This window comes from Abramis brama, assembly GCF_963993115.1.
Source record: "Abramis brama genome assembly, chromosome: 19".
Taxonomy (NCBI): Eukaryota; Metazoa; Chordata; class Actinopteri; order Cypriniformes; family Leuciscidae; genus Abramis; species Abramis brama.
The window spans coordinates 24,904,030-24,927,871 of record NC_139981.1 but is presented as its reverse complement, the minus strand read 5'-3'; the positions used below and the strand labels follow the sequence as shown (position 1 = coordinate 24,927,871).

Below are 23,842 nucleotides of genomic sequence, written 5' to 3'. Positions count from 1 at the left end.
CTTTCCAGTATTGGGAATGAATCAGAAACTACATTAATCTCCTTCTTGACTATTTGATTTAACTTCTAAAAGGTTAGTCATTTTACAGAAAGCTGGGTTAAAAAAAATAAATAATAATAATAATATAATATAATAATAATAATAATAATAATAATAATAATAATAATAATAATAATAATACATAACCAACCAACCATGTTGGTTTTAATGTCTATATAGTTCTTACACATTTTTATTTCAGTTTAGTTAAAGTTATTTTAGACAAAGTTAAAAGCCTTAATATAGCTTGACTGTAACTCTATACCCTTGCTTCATTTAGTATACGCAGACCCATGAATATGCTAATTAGCCCTGTCTCCACTTGCTCAAGTTTACTCAAGTTACTGTAGTAAATGCTGTACAATGGTATACATTTATCAATGGTACGTTATCAAACAGCTAATAATGTGTTGCTAATGTTACACAAACCATGTTCCTGTTAACAATCTCAGTCTGCCTTCTAAAAATCAGTATTCTTAGAAACGCTTTGAACAAATCAGAACGTCAGTGGAGAAAGGCATGTAGTTCATAATAACATCGTAATATACATCACATACTTAATTCACCAGCTATATTGATAAAAGTACCTGATTTGTTTCATTTCAACAGAAAAATATACCGGGATAACCCGGCTTCTCTTGAGACTCCCCTGCTTCGCAGCATAGTAATGATGATGTGCTAAGCCCGCCCACACATTGACGCGATTGGTTACACGTTAGTTTGTGACGTCAGAAACACCAGCGATTTTAAACCGTGTTTTTGAGACTGTCTTTGGTTCACTGCAGTTTTAAGTAGAAAATACTCAGCAATGGTGTTGACTTATGAATTTGCACATGGTTTGTCTTAAAGCATATTAAAAACACCACATAGACATAAAAACAACATTTAAAAACTTGATTTTCACCACAGGGAGTCTTTAAGCATTTAAAAAAAAAAAATCAATTTATTTTAGTTTTAGTTAACTATGATGAATCTGATTAGTACACTACTTACTGAATGAAACACTACATAGCACTGTCATGAGACAATGTAACATACAATTGTTTGAAATGTTTATTGTTGTATGCTGTTCCATCTTACTCAACTATCCCAAAATGTCTCTGGCTCATTTAAGGGTAACTCTCGCCAAAATGCAACCTAAGGTCTTTTTGATAATCTACCCGAGTCAAACTTTCGTTTAAAAGCATAATTAGAATGGAAACGCCACTTTTAAGTTTGACTGTATTTTTTCAAACGTTTTCTGTCAAATTGCCTTTTGAATGGGAGTGCTTGGAGCACTTCTATGATAGCATTAAAAATCACTATTTTTAAAACACTAAGAAGGCTCGACACAACATGAAACTTTGCTCGAAGTATCACAGAGTTAACTAAAAAGAAAGATTTTTGAACAACTCACTGTAGCTGTGTCCGCCGGCATTTTGACAGTCAAAAATAGTCGATCTCCAAATGTGAATGAACTGACTCTGAATTTTAGTATTGCTTCTTATATGAGGATCCTTTTTCAAATACAAGGTCAATATTGATTTTCACTAACGACAAAACAACAAATTATCCGTGAATTTATCTGGAACTAAGCTTTAGGAGCTTTCCATCTTTACTCTCCTCCCTGTTACGTTGCATTCGGAGATCGACTATTTTTGACTGTCAAAATGCCGGCGGACACAGCTACAGTGAGTTGTTCAAAATCTTTCTTTTTAGTAAATTCTGTGTACACAAACAATGTTCTCAATGCTCGAGTTCATGTGTAGAGCCTCTGGTGATACTTCAAGCAAAGTTTCATGTTGTGTCAAGTCTTCTTAGTGTTTTAAAAAAAGCGATTTTTGATGGTATCATAGCACCCCAAGCACTCCCATTCAAAAGGCAATTTGACAGAAAACGAAAATACGGTCAAACTTAAACGTGGCGTTTCCATTCTAATTATGCTTTTAAACGAAAGTTTGCCTCGGGTAGATTAACAAAAAGACCCTAGGATGCATTTTGGCGAGAGTTACCCTTTAAGGAGTTTGTTATAAAGCATCAGTATGGATAAGTGAGAGTGGTCAAAGGGCACGTGGCCGTGTGACACTTCCTGCAGCGCTGGCTCAGTGAGCAGAGAGCAGCCTTTGAAACACGAGCTCAATTAATACACCAATTAGTTGCAATGTTATTTTGTAAAAGAATGTTATAAGCAAAAGCCAAACCAAAAATTGCTTGTACGCACACTGTTTTTGCTGATGTATATGCAAATAATGAAAGTAGTAACCAGTGTATAACCCTGACAGTACCCACCTTGTGGCGAGCCACAGCCGTGGAAAAATGGCACCGGAAAGGTCACAGTCCTGCGTATTTTCTGACTGGGGTCTGTGTGTGTCCGTCAGGTAGGAACGTAACAACGACAGAACCTGTGAAGAAGATGGAACACCTTTAATATGAGAATAAGTTGGAGAGAAAGAGATTAAATATACAGAAAAGAAAAAAATATATATACAGAGGGATCAGTGCCATCAGACTATGGTGAAATAATCAGATCAGAAACCGACAGATCAGACAGAGAAATCAGAGTCCCCATTGCACCCATTGCAGTATTTTATTATCTCATTTACTTTTTCCCAATTTGTGATTATAAATTAGAGATGGAGAGATCAGATTTAAATCAGAGAGCTCAGACAGAGAAAACTGAGAAAGAGAACAGAGAGAGCAACCAAAGAGTTTAGACAGAAAGATAGAAGACATATAAATTAGGTAGACGAGAGATGTATATTAAAGACAGATATCAGATGCATAAATCAGAGATCAGAAAAATAAATAAGAGGGATCAGACAGGGGAATCAGTAAGAGTTTAGAAAGAGATCAAAGAGAGAATTCAGACGGATAATTCAGAGAGAGATCAGACAGGAGACATCTGACAATCAAAGAGAGGTGTACATAAAGGAATAATTTATCATATTTAGGGATGCATGATATATCGGCAACCATATCGGAAAATTTGGCTGATAAATTAAAGCTGATAAATAATGTATTATTTCCTTCAGCTGAGACACTTCATATGCGCACTGTTCGCCATGATGGTTTTGAATTGCTTGAAATATGATTGGAATCACGGTTAAGTGCAACATGTGAAGCGGAAGTCTTTCATAAAGGCTACAGAAAACTATCATGAGAACATTATAATTGTGTGCTTGGGACATGGATTTTAATGGTGAGACTTGCTTTTGTGGTCAGGCTCTTCAAATTATATAAAAATTTGGATTAAGATTAATCGGCCAATATATGGGTAATCGGCTTTCAAATATAAGGAATTATCGGTCAAAATTTTCATATCCGTGCATCACTAATCATATTATATGATTGGACAAATTAGAAAGACGGATCAGATTCTTCATTTTTTAATCTTTCTGAAAAAACGGTTTCTTCTTTAGGTCTTCTTTCTTATTTATTAGTTCAATTAACATCCTTGCAAAACAGTCTATAGGGAGAGAAATAAAATGAAGGAGAGTAGATGGCTCTATGCATGCCCGGTTAAAGAGAGTGTACAGAAGGCTGAAATAGTCTCTTTACTGGTTTACAGCCGCAAAGTGGAAGCCACTCATTATGCCCTGGGAGGGAGAGGCACAGGCCAAAACAAGTCTGACCATGAAATACCAGGCCTGGCCTTCAAGCTGCGGACACCCCCGACACTAGCGGCCCACACCCTGTATCCCACACATCTAGCCCAGGCCTGCTTGCCCTGTCGGGTGGGAAGGCCCATGATGGCCGGCCTCGGAGGAAAGTGTGTGTATTTATACTGACGAACTACACAACTTGAGACCGACCACAAACCGATGGCAGCGGCTAAGGGCAAAAATAAACACCCCATAGAGGTCCATAATTCAGCGTACAGAGAGTCTTGCACACATTTAGAAAAGAAACATGCACAAACAAACAACGGCAAACCACCTGAATGCAGTGCTACAGTAGATGCTGACCTTTGACACAGAAAGGCCGTTGGGTCGACTGTCAAATACGACTGCAAGGATATGTTTTAAAAGCCAAGCTGTGGGCGGATACATTTATGAAAAGATTTGGAAAGTCTGGATGCAATCTGAATCTAATTAAGCTAATTTGTCTCATCAGTTAGATGTTTTTGTTTTATAGGCTTTTCCTTAAAGAAGAAATAAAGCTTGTGTGAGTGGGTGTTTCAAGGCTGATTGAAGCGATCACTACATCCAGACCTTTGGCAGCAATGCACAAAAGAGGAACACACAGACACAGACAGACACAGACAGACACACACACACACACACACACACACACACACACACACACACACACACACACACACACACACACACACACACACACACACACACACACACACACACCATGACAACATGTCCTAACCAGGTGGCATGAGATTTTACTGTGACAAAAAAAATAAAAAAAATAATTGCTTGTTAATACTGAAAACAAAAATCATGCAAGATTATAACTCTCATAGCAAATCAAGACATAACAAAAATGTTTCATATATAGTTATGCAGAGTAGGATTTTAGACCAATGAGGACTGTGGGTGGAGCTACCAGCACAAAAATATGTGAGGAGAAGTATGTAATATATGAATTAACACATACTTCCCCTTCCACTCTGATGCAGTTTGAGAAATAGTCGGAGGTTTTTTGAGAGAGAGAAAAGTAAAAGAGCAGAACCATTACACAAATACACCTCTGTCTGGTGTCTTTATATTAATTGAACATTTATTTGATATGCACTTATATTATTAGTTGACATCTTAAAATCTCATTTCTAATTTGTAAGTAAATTAGGTTACACTTTATTTTAAGGTGTCATTGTTACAGTGTAATTGTACATTTAAGTACTGAGTAATATTAAGCAATAACATGTACTTACTATAGGGTTAGGCAAGGATTATGATTTGGTTGAGGGTTAGTGCATTGTAATTATGCATAATTTACTGTTATTACTATGGTAAGTACATGTAACATATGTAACAAGGAAGTGTTACCCTACATTTTCTTTGTCACCAAAGTTAAATAAATAAACTGGCTGTTCTCCATTTACAAAACGAAACAAAAAACAAAAATAATCAGACTGGGACTGCTACCAAAAAAAATAAACATAAAAAAGAAATAAAATACAATTTAAAAAATACAAATACATATTGGACTGCTCTCAGTTAAAACCAATAACAAGAAAAGACTGCACACAAGTTTAAGACAATGGTTAGGAGGCTGAATCAGTACACCACCTCGAGAGTATGTGTGTACATGTGGAAGACCCACATTGACTGCAGTATGTCTGCTGATCTGATTTAATATTTTCAAAACACACAGTGGATTCATTTCCCCGTGGAACCTGGATGTTACCTAGGGCTTTTTTGAAAAAAAGAAAAGAAATAAGAAGCTGTTTCTGAGGTGTCAGGTTAGGTTAGTGCTGCTCAATCTGTTTCCCTCGTTAGCCGGCGTCTAAAGGGAACCAGTCAGTTGTGTCAACAGAGGTTTTTAAGTGAACTCTGCTGGGTTCAACCGTTTTACTCAGCAGAGCTGGTTTTGTAATCAAAATGGCACTTTGAAACACTGTGCTGACACACTTCTTCATTTCATCCTGGTATCAACACTGTGCAATGCAAATCAACGATTGTGGGTGTGTTGTGTTAAGGAAGGTGTACATACAGTGAAGCTATTTTTATGTAGGCTTACACATATCCATTTCAACAAAAACAAAAAGTCTTTAATTCAGGATCGAGACAACATCTATTCCTCCCACTCACACCTTTTTTTTTTTTCTTTTTTTTTTAGTATCTCACTTTCTCTTGCCATTTCTGTTTTCTGTTTAAACATAAACACACTGTAACATTTGCTTATGGTCAGTAATGTCCAAAGGAAAGTTAATGAATCATTTGTACTACAGAGATGGTTAACACCTCAAAATTTTGATGACTTTTTTGGTGGGTGATATCTAGAAGCTAGAATATCAATAGAAATTTAGGGAAAGGGGTCTTTGACTCAAATTAGAACAATCTTCATCGTGTTCTTATGACTGGGTCAGACTACACGCTATCAGTTAGATTGTGGCACAATCCGTTTGACATAGACTGTCATGGTGATTCATAAACCACAATGGCATGCAAGAATCTGTAATTTTATCTCATATAGTGTGTCATAGGCTGCATCCCAAAACTTAGGCATCTGACTTGTTGCCTTGCTGCCTTATTAGGAATTGACCAGCGTTTGCTGGTACGTCACGAAACGGATTTCGGATAGACTTCTGAGGCTGCACGGTTTAATGATCTACATCAAAATAGAGATCTTTGGTGATAACTGAGCGAATATTTAATTAGAGTAGTAGTTGTTTAATTAAGACTACCGTAGTCTAAGCAGTTTAGGCAACCAGCCATGTTTGCCATGATGAAACTGCCCAGCAAACATCCTAAACACCGTACCAACCACCTAACAATGGCCTAAAACCACTGAGAACATCCTAGAAATAGCACTCAGAACACCTTAGCAACTGAAAAGCAATACCCTAGCAACCAACCTACATTAGTAACATGGTGGTAAGTTTTGCAAGTCCCATTCACATTTTCTAAAGGAAAAAAGCAAAGTCTAGAATATTGTAGTTATTTTTTTGCCACTCTCACAACACATAAAAGACTCACTCCAGTTTAAAGAGATCACAAAAACATGAATATTCTGAAAATATGTTATGTCTTATGGGTTTTGAACGACATGAGAGTGAGCAAATGATGATGAAATAAAAAAAAAATGGGTGAACTATACCTTTAAGGATTTTATAACGAACACAGACACAAAAACATCTCTTAGCTGATGCTGCTGTGCACACGTACACCACTCCTGCATGCATTTCAGGTATTCGCATCAGATAGCAGCATGAGGGCAGTTCTCCAAAAAATTTTTTACATTATCACTAGCTGATCTGAACATACTTCACACCATAGTCCACCCCCACTCCCCAGTCCCTCATCACACACATGAACAAGATGTGCAGCGTCTGTTATCTGTTCCTAATCTGGTCGTACACACAAACATCCAGAATTTCCATATTCAAAGAGTCACGAGAGAGTCACTGTGACTCAGTGAATCGAAATCGACAACATAAATACAGGAAAATAAAGAGCCCTTTCACTATCCATTTCCGTTTCTTTTGTTGTCTCTTTCATAGTTCATGCAATTATCTTTTTATTTATTTTAGATATATGCTTGTTTATTGGTCTTTTAGAGTGAAAACAGGATCAAATCAGAATAGAACTGCATTTTTAAATAAAAATAAATAAAAAACTTCTCCATGTCAACTAACTCTCAATTATTAGCAGACTAGTAGACTAGTAGTAGAGTGTTAGGTGTTAGGGTTCAGGTTAGTGATAAGCGTATAATTTAAGGTTAACAGAGATTGTTTTGGCTTTATAGCGGTTCTTTAATAAAGTTATTTTCCAGCTAAAGTTAGTTTTGATTGATTTGCTTCCGTCGCAATGATCATTTGTTATTAAATTAGGGGCCACTAAGACGACACCATTCTCTCTACACAGACTTTAAACGCGAACCTGATGGCGTTCACATGCGCATTTAGAATTGGTTCTATAGTTATGTGCGTTTGAATATATGCGCGCAGGTTTGGAATTCCCTACAAGCCAAGCCTAAACAAAGTACTTGTCTTTCCTTATAAATTTTGATAAAGAATTTTATTTTATTTTGTCACTTCGGGGTAGGAACGCGAAACGAAGTTTTCCGACAGCGCTTTATCTGTAGAGTGGTAAAGGGATCCTCCATAGGGAGAGACATTTAATTGCTCATATGTGACACAGATCGGATGTGTCCACAGATCAGATCGGACACAGATCGGATGTGTCGTATGACCATGTAAACAAGAAAAAAACGCATGCATACGGATATTTCGAGATTGGTTTCAGGCCTCGTTCTTATGTGGAAATAAAAAAGATATAAATCAGATATGTGCCAATGCGACTGTCATGTAAACAGGCAGATATGGATTTTCTGAGGCATTATCTACATCTACGCGGTTTAATGACGAGAGCAACCCCGACTCGCATCTGCGAAGGGACGAAACTTTGTGTCGTCGTAGGAGAGGAATTTGGACAAACATTGACACAACATATTAAAGGTTGGCTTGCTCATCCTAAAATTTTGGACCGACCGTTCCTCGTTAAAGCCAGTATTTTAATCACAATATGCTCCAATATGTCCTGAGATCTCTCTCGCACTCAATAACTGAAGCATGACCACAGGCTGCAATGATGGCCCTTTTACTCCTCCTCCGCCTCAAAATCATGGTGATGTTTTGCAAACTTCGCATCGCAGAGCTAGCATCAAGCATTTTCCGTGTTCATCCATAACACAAGGCCGCTACTTAGTAGGATGTCTAAAGTGTATTATCGAAACAAAGTGTTACCAATACATTTTATAAATTAATAAAAAATACAAATACAATGCAGTTTACAGTGCTGGTCAGAATTATTTAACCCCTTGGTAAATATGATCAAAGATGGCTGTAAAAAAATAATCTGCATTGTTAATTAAAAAAAATTGCATAAATCTAACCTTTAATTGAAGTAAAAGAATTGAAAGTGGGGGGGGGGGGGGGATTTCATCACATTATGAAATAAATGTGTTTCTCCAAAACACGTTGGGAACAATTATTTGCCCCCTTTTATTAAATGCTTTTTGCAACCTCCTTTTTCCAAGATAACAGCTCTGAGTCTTCTCCTATAATGCCTGATGAGTTTGGAGAACACCTGACAAGAGATCAGAGACCATTCCTCCATACAGAATCTCTCCAGATCCTTCAGATTCCCAGATCAATGTTGGCGCTTCTCTTCAGTTCAGCCCACTCATTTTCTATAGGGTTCAGGTCAGGGACTGGGATGGCCATTGCAGATGCTTAGTTTTGTGCTGTGCTGTGGTGTGGTTTTAGGCAGAAAATTAGGCCCACAGCATTAAAGATACAGCAGAGTATTTTGTTTTACACATTGGGGTACTTTTTTATCCCTGTGTGCACCAAACCCATCTTAAGTGTTTGCTGCCAAAAAGCTCTTTTTTTTTTCATCTGTCCATAGAACGTTTGAAAAATAACTGACACTACTGGAACTTCAAATGGGACGGGTTCTATGGTCAGATGAAACAAAAAAAAGTAGCTTTTTTGGCAGCAAACACTTAAGATGGGTTTGGTGCACACAGGGCTAAAAAAGTACCCCGTGTGTAAAATGAAATACTCTGCTGTATCTTTAATGCTGTAGGCTTAATTTTCTGCCAGAGGTTCTGGACATCTTGTTCAGATACATGGCATCATGGATTCGATCAAATGCCAACAGATAAAAAAAATCAAAACCTGACAGACTCTGCTAGAAATCTTATAACGGGCCATGTTTGGATCTTCCAACAGGACAGTGATCCAAAAACAAACATCAAAATCAAAACAAAAATGGGTCACTGAGCACAAAACCAATCATCTGCAATGGCCATCCCAGTCCCAGACCTGAACCCTATAGAAAATGAGTGGGCTGAACTGAAGAGAAGAAGCTCCAACATGGATCTGGGAATCTGAAGGATCTGGAGAGATTCTGTATGGAGGAATGGTCCCTGATCTCTTGTCAGGTGTTCTCCAAACTCATCAGGCATTATAGGAGAAGACTCAGAGCTGTTATCTTGGAAAAAGGAGGTTGCAAAAAGTATTTAATAAAAGGGGGCAAAAAAATTGTTCCCATGTGTTTTGGAGAATTTCAAATTGATTTCCCCCCACTTTCAATTCTTTTACTTTAATAAAAGGTTAGATTATTGCATTTAAAAAAACATTTTTTTTTAAAATAAAATATCAAAAGGATAAACAATGCAGATTTATTTTTCACAGCCATCTTTGATCATATTTACCAAGGGGTGCAAATAATTCTGACCAGCACTATATATATAAAAATATCACTACCGTTCAAAATTCTGGGGTCAGTACAATTTTTTTAATGTTCTTGAAAAGTCTCTTAGTGCTTAACACTGACGTTTGTCTGCTTGTCCTGGAAAGAAAATAGGGATGCACCGATATGAAAATGTTGTCCGATACTGATAATTCTTTATATTTGAAAGCCGATAACCGATATATTAGCTGATAAAAATTCTAATTATATCATTTTTGAGAGCCTGATAACAAAAACAAAAGTCTCACCATTAAAAGCCATGTCCCAAGCACACATAATCTTCTCATGATAATTTTTGTGTACAGATGTGACGTAATGACGCAAAGACATGCTCGAATTTCCCGCGGAAATCCACCAGTACCACTGGAATTAAAAACATTATTACAAGCTTACCGTTTTGAATCGAGCTAAGGCAAGCAGATAGTTTTGAACACTGGCTGGTTATGCACTTGCTCAAAAAATTATTTTGGATAATTTTTAACCCAAAAAAGCTACAGACTGCAGCTTTAACTGTATTTTCTTTTTTTAAAAAGTGATTCCAATCATATTTCAAGCAATTCAAAACCATCATGGTGAACAGTGTGCATCTGAGCAAGTGTCTCAGCTGAAGGAAATAATCCATTATTTATCAGCTTTAATATATCGCCCAAATTTTCTTATCGGGCCGATAATGATAACATCAAAAATGAACATACATCGGTCGATACTGATATAGTGGCCGATATATCTTGCACCCTTGAAATTATTTTTATTTGCCCGATGAGACGAGTAGCATTGATTAAAACATCAATTACAAAAAATAACTAAGGAAGCACCGAAACTTTACCTACAAAAAATATTTAGGGTGAGAATGATTCTGATCTTATTACATTCAGCGTAAATGGTCATTGATATGGATAATGTATTGATGTAATAAGGTTGCGCCAGTTGAGGCTTGTGCCAAAGTCTGTGTGTGAGGCAGATTCTCGTGGAGAAATCAAAACCAATGAAAGCAACAGCACACACAAAGGAACTCACAGGAGCTTATAGAAACATACGTGGTCATTTTTTTAGGACTTGAGTCAGGTATAGCCTAATTGCCGGTGTCGCTGTGGCAAGCTTTATGCATATGCTTGAGCTTTGAAACTCTTTGAAATTTATATTTCAAATGCTTATTATTACAGTATGGTTTAGTATTTCTTTAGGGCAGCCCTAAATTTTGTTAAATATTTATAACATATAATATAGTTGAGCAACATCACACAAGTGCTGTCACAAAGAAATTGTGTAAAATGAGTCGATAGATAGATTTTTGGGTGGATGGATGGATGGCTCACTCTCCACACACATATGCTCACAGACAATTCCAGTTTCATGCACAGAAACCAGCTTTAGTGTCAAAACTACAACATCTCACGGTCTCTATCCACAATTATCTCTTAAGCTTCTAGGTTTTATGGTGATGCTGTTTTATCACTTAAATTTCCCTTTGGGGTTCAATTATCCATGTCTATCAATTCTATCAAATAATATATATTATGTCAGAGGCGTGGATTAGTGGTTAGCGAAAATGCTGACACACATTGAGCTGTGGCGTTAATGTGGGTGAAGCAAGTTTGAGTCGAGCATGCAACATTCCTAAATGCTGTTTCCATTGCTTGCCCCCATCGATTGCTGGGTGTACCAACAATAAAAGTTCTTCTATTATTAAACATTTCTGCAAAAACAACAACAACACAACATTTGCAATGAAGTTAACACAAACATGTACAAATATGTTTCAAAGGAGAATAATTCAGGTATCAGCATCTTTCAGAAAATAGCATATTGGACAGTTTAAAGCTAATTTATAACGAATCATTTAAAATGGATTTAAAAATAAGTTTTTTTCTCCAATACTTTATACTCTTGTAGATGCTGCTTATGTAATGTTACACAACTTAATGGATTGCTGTACAGTGCATGCGACTAGGGAGGATTCACACACCTGAAGCAATGTTCCATGTATGTGGTTTTGTTGGATTCCTCGTCCAGATGCTTCAGGCAGCTCCTCCAGTAGAGTTTGGATAGTGGAGGGAACTTGAGTCACCAGAACGAAAGGAACCAGGGCTCTCGCAGCCATTTCACGTGTGCGGTACACTGCTGAACGACCACACCTACAAGAAAACCACAGTACAACGGACAACAGGTTCACAATTATATTTCAGCTGCTTCATGAACTCTTCAACTCTGAGTAACTGCATGGCAAGACAGATTTTGAGGAGGTTCTGGTGAAGGAGCGAGAAGTATTTTAGGAATTAAACTCTCATACTGCATCTTCTTGAGAGTCGCCATTCAGGATTATAACTGTGCACACTCATTCCTTCAACTTCATGAGGTGCATCCTGGGATGCTTTAAAACAGCATTGAAAGAGTTCACATGTACTGTAAACAGTAAAAAACAATGTACACAGTAAAAACAGTAATGTTGTAAAATATTTTAATACATTGTAAAATGTAATTTTTTGTGAGGGCAAAGCTACAATTTCAGCATCATTACAATCTTCAGTGTCACATGATACTTCTATTCTATTCTATTCTATTCTATTCTATTCTATTCTATTCTGCTTATTTGGTGTTCAAGAAACATTACATACTATTATTAACATTGGGAAAAGTAATTTTTTGTGCTGCGTAATTTTTTTGTCAAAACCATGAAAATTTTTCCAGGATTCTTTGATAAATAGAAAGTCCAAAAGTATTAATTTCTTTTTAAAAAAAGGATAAAATCCTACCGACCGCAAATGTTTAAACGGTGTTTGGTGTTTTATGCCCCCAACGGCGCCTTCCAGGCAGCGAGGGGATGGGTAGGTTTAAGGTTGAGGGTAGGGTTAGCTGCCTCTAAGGAGCCATTGGGGGCTTAAAACACCATCGAGCTGTTTAAACTGTACTGAAAGTTCTTATTTTGCAAATAAACTGATACACAGGCTAAATGTATAGCTGCTTACTAAACTAACATCAAACATTTCAACATGAGCAAAACCTTTAAAGTCTATTAAAATTCTTTAAAGTCTAATATCAGAAGGACTTTAAAAGTCATGAGAAACACAAATGAGAAACACAAATGAGAAACACAAGTGTGTTCAAACTTTGATGCTACTATATCTGTATGTAAAAATGTCATTTTATAGATTCCTGGAAGTTGTACTGAACTCTTTTAGACTGGTAGTAGAGTGGGGGGTCGGAGACTTGGTCAATTCATTTCCAGAGCAGCCCCCTGATGACTGAGATGACTGCTTTACAAGCACTAAATCTAAAAAGTTCTGGAAACTCCCCCCAGAAACTCCAGAGACACGGAATAGAAAATATCCATCCATCAAACAGAGGGGGGAAAAAGGACAAAGAAAAAATGTAGCAGCGATCATGCCTGTAGATAAATCAATGGATGTTCAACAGATGAACAGATAGAAACAACAAATAAACTTTAGCTAGACTTGGGAAGCTGTGATTGGGATCTGCTGACAGCAGATGAGAGCGAGCATGGAGGTATGAGTTTGTGTTAACATTTGCATTCTCTCCAAGACCTAACTGCAGCTAGAGAGCACAGCTCACTGACATTACTGACCTCAAACCATAAATGACATATGGATTCTGAAAGGGACACGTTAATCTGTACGATAACGCGTGGGGAGGCTATTGAAACCCATGTCATAACAAATTAAACTTTAAATTACATATAACTACTGTTCACAGGAAAGAGACAAGGTAACACACTTGACTACAAGATATTGTGCACTTGCGTAACCTGCTTAAACACATGGGTGTCACATTGACAACATTCATATTGTCAGAGTTTGAATAGTCCAGCACCTCTTTGATTCTTGAAATAGTCATGAAGAGCACCTGTAACCATAGTGACAATGGGCCTGTCCCTATACCCACACTTGCTGTCTTTAGTTATATGACGTATGTCCGGTATTTTTGTTTAAGTGGACTTGAAGACCGCAAGAGTGTGTAGAACATTTCTGATTACCCGATGGGACACGCTTATAAAAATGCAAGTAAAGTTTTACAGAGTTTTACACATTTTGATTTTCAATACTTTTGCACTAACCTCTATTAGTTCCTGTGTAACAGACGACACAATTGAATAATTGTGTAGCGTCTAATTAAGTGATAAAAAAGCAGTTGCAAACATTTTACAAAATACACATACTCATCTTTGTACCGATAAAAGTGCAACATTTTACTACCAAATTATATGTAATAGCTAATTCAACTTGCACTAGAACATTGTCTCATGATTTCAGCGTATGTGAGTTCCAGAATATGATGAATGATGGGATGCGGTTAGCCTCAAATACCGCTCTGAAGCAGTATTCAATTTTGTCTGCGTTAAAGGCACTGAGCTTTGACATTTTTCAGATCTGGGCAGTAGAGGCCTTTGCTATATTTCATCCGTTTCACTTGAAACGGGCCTCACAACAGGCCGGCTTGAGCTCGAAAAAGAGCCCTGCCCTGCCATTACACACCAAGGACAGAAATTAAAAAATGCAAAATGGATAATGTATTGACATAATAAGGTTGCGCCAGTTGAGGCTTGTGCAGCCTGTCTGTGTGTGAGGCAGATTCTCGTGGAGAAATCAAAACTAATGCGAGCAAAAATGCCAAAAATGCTAACAAAATGAATAGAAATGCCCCCAAAACTCAATATATGGGGCAAAAAAACTTTTCTGTGTGTGTTCTTGTTTTTAATATTTATAACAGGACATAGTTAACCAATACCACACAAGCAAGTGTGTGCTGTTTTCTCGAATATCAGCATGATTGCAAATAAAATATTGATTTTATACAACAGTTCAATAAACTAGAAGTTAATATCAGGTGACTTACATTTTAGACTCAGAACATTGTCTATTTTTGCTTTTTTTTACCAATGAAAATAGTTCCAAACAAATCCACAGTACAGCCACTGCGCATCTCTGAGCAACACTTGATTTTTTTGTAACTGAATGAATTCACGTTGAATGAATGACTCAATGACTCACTCGTTAAGGCAATGATTTGCTGCCACGTACTGGCGGTTTTAATTTCACATTTAAAAGTATTCTTTTTTTTCTTCACATTTATCAAAATATATTTTTATGCTCCACAGAAGTAAGTCTTGGAACTCTTGCTAACGTGTAGGTCATTCATCGCATTAATTTTAGGCAGTGCACTTAACAGGTTACATACACATGGCACATGATAATATAAGAAGAGACGGTGGGGCATGCCATAAATAACTGTCTGATGACCACTGGTATATGTGCTGTACACACACTCTAACTGGGACAGAAAGAAAGCAGGAGACGCCAGCAACAGACAGCCAGACATGTGAACCTTCACCTGCTGGGTTTAAATTGCACCAACATACAGACATCCCCATTAACCCCCATGACATACATGTTGCCTTCAGCATTCACAGCATGACAACAGTCCACAGACACAGCTGGTCACATGACGCAAGGAGAGAGACCTATTTATGGCTGTAAATATACGAGACACACAAAAACAGCCTAACCTGTTGCGTTCACCTTTTCTTTTATGCATTAAAGGTACAATATGTAAGAATTTTGTATCAAAATAGCCAAAAACCACAAGCACAATGTTATATATTTCTTTCAATTGTGTACTTACATTATCCTAAATGTTTCCAAGAATTTGTAAATTCAGAGAAATTCACAATTTTAAATAGTGCCCGTCCCGTCACTTGTCGCCCGTCAATGACGTAATATCCGCGTTATCCCTGGTTTCCGCTTTTACTGCCATAGTAACCATGGCAACAGATGTGGACAACTGTGTAATGTTTAGCGGCACACTGTTGTTGTTTAGTTCAAACATTATGGACCATGGCAAGCAGACTTTGGGACAAAAGGAGAACTACAATGAGGATCAATATCGGCGTGGCGTTTTCGAGATGCCGAGAGCTTCGCGGCAAACTTCGACTTGACAGAGCTTCACGACTTGACAAGACGCCGCTCTTGCACTTTATTAGACAAGTGAGCAAATGTACATAAAACAATTCAATGTTATATAGCTCAACATGATGAAATGTTAGAATATGATCAGTATGTTATGTTATATTATATATATTATATCTAATGTTGATCTAGCTTACTGCTAGTCTCATACAGCCAACAAACTAACACATAGAATAGCATTATAACTTTCAACACACTCAAATGCTGTTTAGTATGATAGTGTAACGTTAGACCAAGTGAAACAGCGCAGCGTTACCTTACTAGTTTAATTCGTCAAATAAACTGACCTGTGTGAGTAGTAATTCAGCACTTGCGGGTTGTTCGGTAGAATGAAATGTCCTCATTCCTTTATATCCGCGGGACTCTCTATCTGTCTCTCATTAGCAATCGCGACATGCTTCATACCACAGTCATGTTAAAAAACATCAATGTTTTCACTCATCCATAAACATTATTAGATCCACAGGCATGATGGCAAGTTCCATGATTCCGCTTATCACTGCGTCATCAACCTATGCCTTTGTTATTGTAAGAGGTTAGTGACCACTAGCAGCAAAAAAACCCCAAACAAATTACATATTGTAGCTTTAAAGTAATAGTTCACCCAAAAATCATTAACTAAACCTGATGTCATATTCCAAACCTGAATAATGTATAATAAAGCAAATACAGTATAAAAAAATTGCACAACATACTGAGCAAACCCATACAATCTCAAAATAAATAAATGTACATAGGCATTGAAACTAATTTATGTAGTAATATATCAATGCATACAATTTATCGATCAATATCAGATTTTGCTGATAATGTGTTTAAATAAAGGAAATAATAACAATACAAGTGTTGTGTTGATACTAGTTAAATCTAGTTAAATAATGTTCTTAGTTTTCCTTCCTATGATGGGGCACAAGAAAATACACGAGTTTAACTGCCAGCTACAGTTTATTTTATTGTGTTAGCAGCACCAAAATACCAATGGCATCCAGAAAAAAAAAATACGCATGCATAATGAGGGACTTTTATTCACCTAAATTGTATATGGGTGCCCCCCATATAAATTTGTATATGGCTTTATAACAAGCCCAAAATACACCAGTACTCTTATTTTGAAATGTCTTTGCTTTACTACTTCCAGCTACTCATTCAGAGGAGCCAGATTAAATATGTACACTGTTACAATCATTTACAACATATTACAATATAAAAATAAATAAAAGTAAATATAAAAATAAATAAAGTAAATATTATCATAATTCATCAAAAGTGGATCATAAGCAATCGCTTGGCATAAATTCACAGTATTTACTGATTGCAAATTGCTTTGAAATCACGTGCAACAGCCACGCATTTTGACGTTGAATGCGCAGCACTAACATTTATTTAAATCATAGCCTTTTGAAAGTTAATAATCCCATTAGGCCATTTCTCGGATTATTGTTTTCCAGACCTCTTAACATTTAAGATTAACAATTTTAATGGCGTTTTAACTTTGATCAACCTGAATTTAAGACTTTTAAGGACCTGAGAGGACCCTGTGACCATTGCATTATTAAAATTTTGTCTTTTCTGTGCCACAGGCACAGATGAAAGGAGGTCATACAGATTTGGTGAACTATTTCATTAATCTAAATAAAGAACTGTAAAAACAAACTTAAACATACAGCATAGGCATCTCAGAAACATATTTCGATCTAATGACTGCAAAAGTCTGTACTGTTCCCCCTTTCTGGCCTCATATGTTAACTATCAGTGTTAATTTGTCCCATTAAAAGTCTTTGGAGAGGAAATGACAGTTTGGAAGGGTGTAATTTTAGAAACACAGCAGTCTGAGGCGAGTCATCTCCAGGGGGCTTTCTCAGTCTCGACCCGCCATTACGGCTCAAAGGCCATCTGGCTCTTATTAGGCACGGTGGTACAGTTTCCCTGAGTATGACTCGGCAGTCTGCAAGCACCAAACAAACCTAATCTTAGTCTGGCTCAAAATCAACAGGCAGAGACGGCGTTGGGCAGCACCTGGCGAGAGCGCCATAACACAACTTGTTTATTCGAGTTCGTCTGGTTCTTGAGGCGCATTGGAGAAATGAAATGAGAAAGAGTACATGCAGTTCCATCACATGCTCCAGGAAGCACATCAGGGTATAAACGCACTTGATTTTTTCTGAGCTGCATGTTGCTCCACCTAAAACGAGTTTAAAGTCGACATGAATTAAAAATCTTTTCTTTAAAGTTGCGATGAAATGGAAGTAGTGACAGATCTTCCTTCTTGTGACGCACATCTTAATGAAATGGAAACTTTTTTTGTTTTGTTTTATCTATCGGTTGATTGGATTAAGGCAGATCTGAAAAGGGAAGGTTTAACTGGACTAAATATTCAGAGAAACTAAAGAAATTAAAAATGTGAAAATGTTTTAAAAGTTTTCGTGATTAAAACTGTAATAAAATATAAATATATGAATAACAAATGAAAACGAAATGTTTCCTTGGCAATTAACTTAAAAAAAAAATGTAGATAATTAAAAATAATAATAATTAAATATTAATATAAATTTGAAAAAAGCAAGCATGAAAAATACGTCTTTATTGAGTCAACGCATAACATAGACACTTTTTTGTATTATTAAACCTTTTAAAGCCCCATAACATGTTTTTATTTTTGTACCAAAGTGGACAAATTGCCTTTGCGAGCATCGCCTAAACAAGGAACTAAAAGTAGCAGCAGAGAACCAAAGCTAACAGTGGAGATGACACTAGCAGAGACATCAACATAGTAGCCTTCAAACAAAGATAAGCTATATGTTAGAGATAAATATCGACCACATCCAAAAGAATGCTTCTGGGAGCCCGATGCCAATGTACTAGATCCACGGTTGTCAAACTGGGGTACGCGTACCCCCAGGTGTACGTGGACTGATTTCAGGGGGTACGCAAAAAAAGATCTAAGGCCGGCGACACACTGGCTGCGTGGCGTGAGCGTCTCAGCTGCGTGGCGTGTCTGTTTTTATTTCGGCTCCCATGTTAACAGGTTAGAGTTTGCACACTGCCTGCGTGACACACGCGTCTCAAGCCTGGTTTATACTCGACGCGTCCGCACGAGCGCGAAGGTGCGCGTGGCAAAAATGACGTCATTGCGGTGTGGGCGGTCGTGCGCGTTGGGTTCGCAAGACCCAATTTCGCCTGGCGGTGTGCGCGACATTTTTTGTAACAACGCGCGCGGCGCCGCATCCGAAGATGAACGACTTCGAGCCGAATCTGGCCGAGCTCGAACTTCTCACCAAACCCAGTTTGCACGTCTAAATGAGTTGATTACATTTAAAAAATGAGCATACAATAGCATAAAAAGTATTTTTAATGAACATAAAGGTCCATGTTTAATAAAAATGTTCACGAAACTTAATGAAATGTTTAGTGAAATTAGAAAATATGTAAGAGATCGTTAATTTAGTTATGTTGTATACACATTCTCATATCCATATATTTTGTTTTATTGTCACAAGTAATAATCTCAGGGTTTACTGGGTTTTACACGATTCTTTTTGTAGTGTGGTATTGGTGGTGGTGTACTAAAATAAACATTGTCACGTGTGTATAGCTTTCTTCTTCTCACCGCTGATTCCTGATGGTTTAGAGGACAATTACTCGAGTCGCCCCCTGTCGTTTCAAAGAATAGTACAACGGCGAGCGCGTCAAGTATAAACGCCTCATCCGTTTGTGGAGGTGCGCGCGCAGTCTGCGGAGACTCGCGCTGCGGAGCCAGGCGAAAGTATAACCAAGGCTTCAGGCGCGGCTCGTGCCGCGCGGAAAACGCGTGCATGCTAGAAATAGGACCGATGCCTATTTTTCACGCGACACGCAAGCGTGTTGGAAGCGTTTCCAGGCAAAATAGAGTAGGAAAAGATGTTTATATGTCATTTTGACACGAATACACATTAATAAATGTCATTTTGATGTTTGAAAGTGTCTAGCGTTTGACATAAATGCAAATATAAATGTAATGTAAAAAAATATTATCGATTTTCAAATACTGCACCTGTCAATACAGAACGAAATATATTATATAGCCTATTTTGCCGTCAACATATATAACATAAACATATTTTCCTACTCTATTTTGTCTGGAAACGCTTCCAACACGCTTGCGTGTCGCGTGAAAAAAAGGCGTCGGTTCTATTTCTTAAGACCAAGTATAGGTACAGACTGTTTGTGGAAAATGATCTAAGACTGAAACTGTCCCCAATTCGGCCTAACATCGCTGCATTATGTAAGAACATCCAGGCACATCCCTCACATTGATTAAACTGGTGATGTGGATGGAGAGGTAGGTCTATTCTGTGTGGTTTACTACAATTTAGTTTACTGTTTACTATTTAGTTTACTATTGTTAATGTGTTCTCTTTTTTATTATTATTTTACAGCAGAGAAGTTAAGAAAATATACAATGTTATCATATGTGAAAAGCAATACTTATCAGTATGTGAAAAGTTAACAATAGCTTTAATGAGATGTTGGATATGTGTTGTAGGCCTATTGTGTGTGAGATTGGGTGCATATCTGTTTAAAATCATTATATTCAGCACATTTGTATCATATGTTGACTTTTGATGAGATTTGTATCATATGTTTATGATTCTATTCACTATTCTCGACAAAATTGATTAAAATAAATATTAATAAAAATTAAAAAAACTTGTTAACAATTGGTGGTGTTGGGGGTACTCCGGAAGATCTATAATGTCTCAGGGGGTACATGCCTGTTAAAAGTTTGGGAACCACTGTACTAGATAAACGCATGCTTGCACTGTGCTTTTATGAATGACAGAAATGCTAAGCTGTTAGCTAAATACACTGACCTCGTGTCTTATACCTGGCTCAATAACATCCGAATTATCAGTCTGCTGGAACTAACAGTCCATCAGTCTTCTTCTTACAACCCTTTTGAAGTCCTGGGAGAGTCTTCTCTGACTTGCAATTTAGTCATCTATTTTTTTTTAGTCTTTAAAAGACTGGTCATAACTTTAAGTCAGCTCTTTAAAAAAAAAAAAAAAAAAAAAAAAAAACACTCTTCTTAACAGAGGCTTTCGCGGCTTAAGTTTATCCAACTGGGAAGAGGCTGATGGCCATTGGCAGCTTCATCATTACCAACACAATCATTAGTATATTATTCTAGTGTGGAAAATGTTGGCTTTACAAACAGGAATTCAGGGCAGCCTCCTTTTTCCTGTGAATCGTATGCAAGAAAACTATTATGTTATTTGTAGGTTGATTCCACCATAAACTGTAAACACTGTGGCTCTGTTATGCAATTAAAACTTTGCTTAGCTTGTTTGATTTTCATTCACCCACTCTTTTCTCTCCATCCAGTTTTGATCCTGCATTTGGTCTGTCAATGGCCCCACCAAAATGAATGGTCTTGATCTATACTAGAAAGGGGTACTAATCTTTTTCAGCACTATCTGCTACCCAACAGTCACACATACAGCATTAAAAAAAAAAAAAAAAAAAAAATTCAGTTCTTCATAACCTAATTAGATCCTTAATTGCAGACCCCACCACATCCCTCTTGGGAACACGTTTCAGGAATTTCCATCTTGGAAGACCAGTGGTGTGACATTGTGGATCTGATGCACTCCTCATCCATATGTGCCTGGCACAATCTACTATAGATGTAAGCAATTTCCAGCCAACCACTTACATATGTTCTGGACATGCCTGTGGCTGACAGACTTTCGGTCAAGGTTATTTGGCACACTTTAAGCAAGTCCTCAACCCTTGTTTTGGCATTTCCCCAAGACCAGACATGCCAGCTTCAGCATGCTATTTCCTTCATAACCATGCAAGCTATTCACACGTGTCTTCTTTTCAAAATGGATGTATCTTTATTTTAAATGCAAGCGTGGAACGTGGAAACAGAGAGAAGGGAAAAACAGCATAAGTGTACACAAATTTTAAATATGAGCAGAAAACATGATTTTGCATGCAATTTGAATAACTCCATGTTTCAGTTTTGTGCAAACTAATTTGATTTGTGCTTTTTTTTAGATGCATTTTTACATTTTTGATTCACACTTATTTTTTTTATCTGTGACCGCGTTGTTTGCTATTCTGATAACTTTGCATTTGTGTTGTGCACGTATTATTTTTAAATGCATTTTTAAATTTTTGAGTCATGCTCATTTTTATTTAGCCATGACCACAGTAGATTTTTTCTCTTATTATTATCATTATATATGTATTTTTATTTTATGTTACTTGTGGTTGTTTTCAGAGACGTGCTACAAATCTTTCAACCTCTGTAGCACCAGTGTTATGTTTAAAAAAAAAAAGTTGACGTACAGCCCTGCCTAAATGTATACTGACCTAGTTTTAGCATCAGGGTTTCCTGTCACCTCTCTCATGGAGATTGTCCAAACCCATGTTTGCTTAGCGTGTGACAATGTTAACCAATGGATTTTCAAAGCAGGGAAACTCTAATCTGGGAAGGGTATATTTCAGATGTACTTGAATATAAAAACTTCTATAATCTATAATAATATCAAACTAAATTAAGTGAACTATTTCGATCGAAAATCAACCCATGTTTTTACGCAGCATACACGCAATGTTGTAAATGGTAACCAGTGGATTGAAAATAAAATGCGCATTCTAAAAATTGTAATAATTATCTGACTAGACATTATCAGACAGGGTTTAAATTAAATTAGATGAAACCTGGATCATTTCAGGCATGTAAACATCTTTATCTATACCAAATTTTGTTTCATCACATCTTTTAAAGTAACGATTTCTGTTCAGATTTTCGTCCAAAATCTCAGGTCATCCCAGTTAAATTAGCTGAAGTGGGCAGCTCTGATGAACAGTTCTGTGAGGCCGCACACTGATAGAGAATAGGGCTGTCAAAATGGCTAAAAAACTAAATTAGAATTTTTTACTTAATTACTAATATTCAAATTATATTCTAATTTAAAATGCGTAATTTCAGTTAAGGGGAAAAACACTTTTGGCTTGTCTCCTGAGGATGAACAATGCAGCAGCACATCTAGTTGGTTCAACTGGATAGACTAACAAAAACATTAAACGCAACTACCATACATCATCCATCGCATCTCGAGCCACTGATAAGGCTGCCTGAAACACACCTAAAATCTATATTTTTTATTGCTCTACGTTTTTGTTCAGAACTCATTTCCATAAAATGGAATGATTGCAATAAAGATAAATATTACTTATATAATTTACTCTCTTGGAATGTAGCTTGTGGTGGTAAAAATAGTCCACAGACTGGATCTTAACATATCTACCCCGTCACAAAGACAAGGTTTTCAAGGGTTAGGCACACAACACAAATTCAGTGCGGCCAGCAAATATATCAGATCTCTGATTTATAACTACGCTGACAACACTGTGGGTCTACTGAAAACAACCCTGAAAGAAGAATTCAGCACTGATTGTGTAACAGAATCACAGTCTACTCAGGTAACTAATAATGGGTTGCCTCGTATGTCAACCAGCACAATAATTAACTGCACAGATTCCTCGAGTGTTTTGCCGAGAACCCTTGTGTTATTGTAAAGAGGCCTGATCAACACCGGACACCCAGACACACACAAATACACGCCTAGGGGAGAGGAGGGGGCCGAGGCAGCCAGAACAGAGCTATATTTAACATTTTCTACATGTGGGCTTCATTTGAGTGAATGCGCCTGCATACTTCCACTGACAAGAACCAGGCGGACCCCAATCCTCTAGTCCCTTAACCCTTGCGTGACTGCTTCGAGAAAGGCTGAACTGTTGACTAGGATCCTTCTATTAATCTGTTCATCTATCCATGAGGTCTGACCCTCCTGTCATTCCTTGACTGTTAGGAAAATCCATCATAATATCTTGATATGACAAGGTTTAATAAAA

The 23,842-nt window shown here is 37.2% G+C and overlaps 1 protein-coding gene across 4 annotated transcripts in view; it reads right to left on the bottom strand.

The window, feature by feature from the left end:
• Window positions 1-23,842, bottom strand: part of thada (THADA armadillo repeat containing) — a 112,935-nt gene that overhangs the window by 27,741 nt on the left and 61,352 nt on the right. For all 4 annotated transcript variants that reach the window (XM_084093712.1, XM_084093713.1, XM_084093714.1 and 1 more), the window contains 2 exons: window positions 11,923-12,091; window positions 2,308-2,420 (listed from right to left, as the gene is read on the bottom strand). In XM_084093712.1, coding sequence (XP_083949838.1) covers window positions 2,308-2,420; window positions 11,923-12,091 — 282 coding nt within the window. The remainder of the gene's footprint in view (window positions 1-2,307; window positions 2,421-11,922; window positions 12,092-23,842) is intronic.